Here is a 3,126-nt window from a genome sequence, read left to right as displayed (position 1 = left end):
CATTGCTAGATTTGTTTATATACAAATTCTGTATCCTCACATAATTGTTCATTTCCTGTTTTCTGCTTCTTTATTAGATGTGATCTTAGTTTCCTTCCTTTATTTTTTAACCAATCTTCATAAACTCTTTCTATAATACAGATGTTGTCCTTTATAAATGTTTACTAGGTGAAATAATTACTTTCAGGTCAAATTCATTTTAAAGAAATACAGTTTATCATTGCAGGATGCAGTTTGAATTCAACATGTTAACTTTCCAGAATACCGCGTCCTCTTCCATCATTTTCCTGCTAACTGGTGTTCCCGGGCTGGAAGCCTTCCACTTGGATCTCCATTCCCTTCTGCTTTCTCTACATAACCACCCTCTCGGGAAACAGCCTGATCCTCTTTGCCATTGTCACCCAGCCCAGCCTCCACGAACCCGTGCATTATTTCCTCTCCATGCTGTCCACCACTGACCTCAGCCTGTCCGTATCCACCCTAGTTACCATGTTGGGTATATTCTGGTTCGACGTCAGGGAGATCAGCTTTAATGCCTGCTTGTCACAGATGTTTTTCATTCAACTTTTCACTGTCATGGAATCCTCAGTGCTGTTGGCCATGGCCTTTGATTGTTTTGTGGCCATCTCTAGTCCTCTTAGATATGCCTCTATCTTAACCGACCTTAAAATAGCACAGAGTGGAGTAGCAATCATCACCAGGGGGACACTGATACTGACTCCTATGGTGTTGCTTAAATGATTGTCCTTCTGCTGCAGCCACATGCTGCACCACTCCGACTGCTTCCACCCTGATGTAATGAAGCGCTTGTGCACAGACACCAGGATCAACAGTGCAGTTGGGTTGACAGCCCTGATCACCACTGCTGGAGTGGAATCCATCATTATTTTTTCCTATTTTTTAATCATTAAGACTGTCCTCAGCTTTGCATCTCCAGAAGAGAGGAAGAAAGCCTTTAGCACATGTGTCTCACATATTGGGGCTGTTGCTGTATTCTATATTCCGTTGATTAGTCTGTCCTTTGTACACAGATTTGGGAAACAGACTCCACCTTACGTACATACGCTGATTGCCAATGCCTACCTGCTAATCACCCCTGTGCTGAACCCCATCATCTATAGTGTGAAGACCAAACAGATACGCAGAGCTGTGCTAAAAGTTCTCCAGCCCAGTGCAACAAAGGAATAGATGGGTTTTTCACTTTTTTTTATTCCTTTTTATTGTATAGATGAGTAAAATGCCCCTCATAGAAGTTAAAATGCTGAGACTTGTGTTTGGGATAAAAGCATCTCAAAAGATCACTTTATCTTTAAGTAAGAAGACCATGAGCTAAGAGAAAAATTTAGGCTACAATTATCTATCATTATTTACTCAGGCAACCACAATGATATTAACATTTATTCATTTGTGATAAAAGGTTTTCATTTACTTGGATAACCAAAATGTTTGTTTTAAAGAAGAAGGCAGGAATAAAAAGTGTGTTAACAATAGCCAGTTACTGAATTTTATCATCTAAATCTGACACATGAAATTGGCATTGCCCATGGTTATGGAATTGTTCCAAATATTTTTACTTTTTCTCTGCCTCAGACCTCCATAACCTTTTATATAATAGCTAGTGTTATCTTCAATACATGTTTTACTGCTTTGTCAGTAACCTGAACTTTTTTGATCAAATGTTCTTACTTTCCCCCAGCTCTTCAGGGAAGATTTATAGCATAAGCAGCCTATGAAAAATAACTCTTCTTTTTTAAAAAAATTAAATTCAATTAGCCAACATACATTACATCTTTAATTTCAGATGTAGAGTTCAGTAATTCATGAGTTTTGTATAACACCCAGTGCTCATCACATCAAGTGCCCTCTTTAATGCCCATCACCCTGTTACCCCATCCCCCAACCCACCTCCCCTCCCTCAACCATCAGTTTCTTTCCCATAGTTAAGAGTCCCTGATGGATGGTCTACTGCTCTGATGACTTACCATTCCATTTTCCCTCCCTTCCCCTATGATCCTCTCTGCTGGTTCTTATATTCCTCATATGAGTGAAACCATATGATAATTGTCTTTCTCTGACTGACTTACTTCGCTCAGCATAATACCCATCAGTTCCATCCATGTTGATGTAAATGGTAAGAGGTCATCCTTTCCATAGTTTGGCTATTGTGGACATTGCTGCTATAAACATTGAGGTGCAGGTACTCCTTCAGATCACTACATTTATATTTGTTTCCTGCCATTCTGACTGGTGTGAAGTGATATCTCATTGTAGTGTTGATTTGTATTTCCCTGATGCCAAGTGATGCTGAGCACTTTTTCTTATGTCATTGGCCATTTGTATATCTTCTTTGGAGAAATGTCTGTTCATGTCTTCTGCCTATTTCTTTACTGGATTATTTGTTTTTTGGGGTGTTGAGTTTGATAAGTTCTTTATAGAACTTGGATGCTAGCCCTTTATCTGATATGTCATTTGCAAATATCTTCTCCCATTCTGTAGGTTGTCTTTTAGTTTTGTTGACTGTTTCCTTTGCTGTTGAAAGCTTTTTATCTTGATGAAGTTGCAGTAAGTTCATTTTTATTCTTGTTTCTCTTGCCTTTTTCTTGATTAAAACTCTCCACAGTATAGGGATAGAGGGAACATACATCAATATCAAAAAAGCCATCTATGAAAAGCCCACAGTGAATATCATTCTCAATGGGGAAAAACTGAGAGCTTTTCACCTAAGGTCAGGAACATAACAGGGATGCCCACTCTCACCACTGTTGTTCAACATAGTAGTAGAAGTCCTCAGCAATCAGACAACAAAAAGAAATAAAAGGCATTCAAATTGTCAGAGAAGAAGTCAAACTCTTACTCTTTGAGATGACATGATACTTTATGTGGAAAACCCTAAAGACTCCACCCCAAAATTTCTAGAACTCATACAGGAATTCAGCAATGTGGCAGGATATAAAATCAATGCACAGAAATCAGTTGCATTTCTATACACTAACAGTGAGACAGAAGCAAGAGAAGTTAAGGAGTCGATCCCATCTATAATTGTACCAAAAAACCATAAAATACCTAGGAATTAACCTATCCAATGAGATATAGGATCTGTACTCTAAAAATTATAGCACACTTATG

General features: G+C 38.5%; 1 protein-coding gene across 1 annotated transcript; it reads left to right on the top strand.

The window, feature by feature from the left end:
- Positions 1-245: 245 nt before the first annotated feature.
- On the top strand, positions 246-1,188 carry LOC112806325 (olfactory receptor OR51C1-like). Its single transcript, XM_073879593.1, is given in 2 exon segments — positions 246-322; positions 324-1,188. Coding segments are annotated over 2 exon segments (942 nt in total).
- The last annotated feature ends 1,938 nt before the right edge of the window (positions 1,189-3,126 follow it).

Source organism: Callorhinus ursinus, unplaced genomic scaffold, assembly GCF_003265705.2.
Source record: "Callorhinus ursinus isolate GAN/ISIS: 27379988/994484 unplaced genomic scaffold, GSC_fseal_2.0 scaffold35, whole genome shotgun sequence".
Classification (NCBI taxonomy): Eukaryota; Metazoa; Chordata; class Mammalia; order Carnivora; family Otariidae; genus Callorhinus; species Callorhinus ursinus.
Note: the sequence above shows the minus strand (reverse complement) of the source record. Positions and strands in the feature narration are given on the sequence as shown.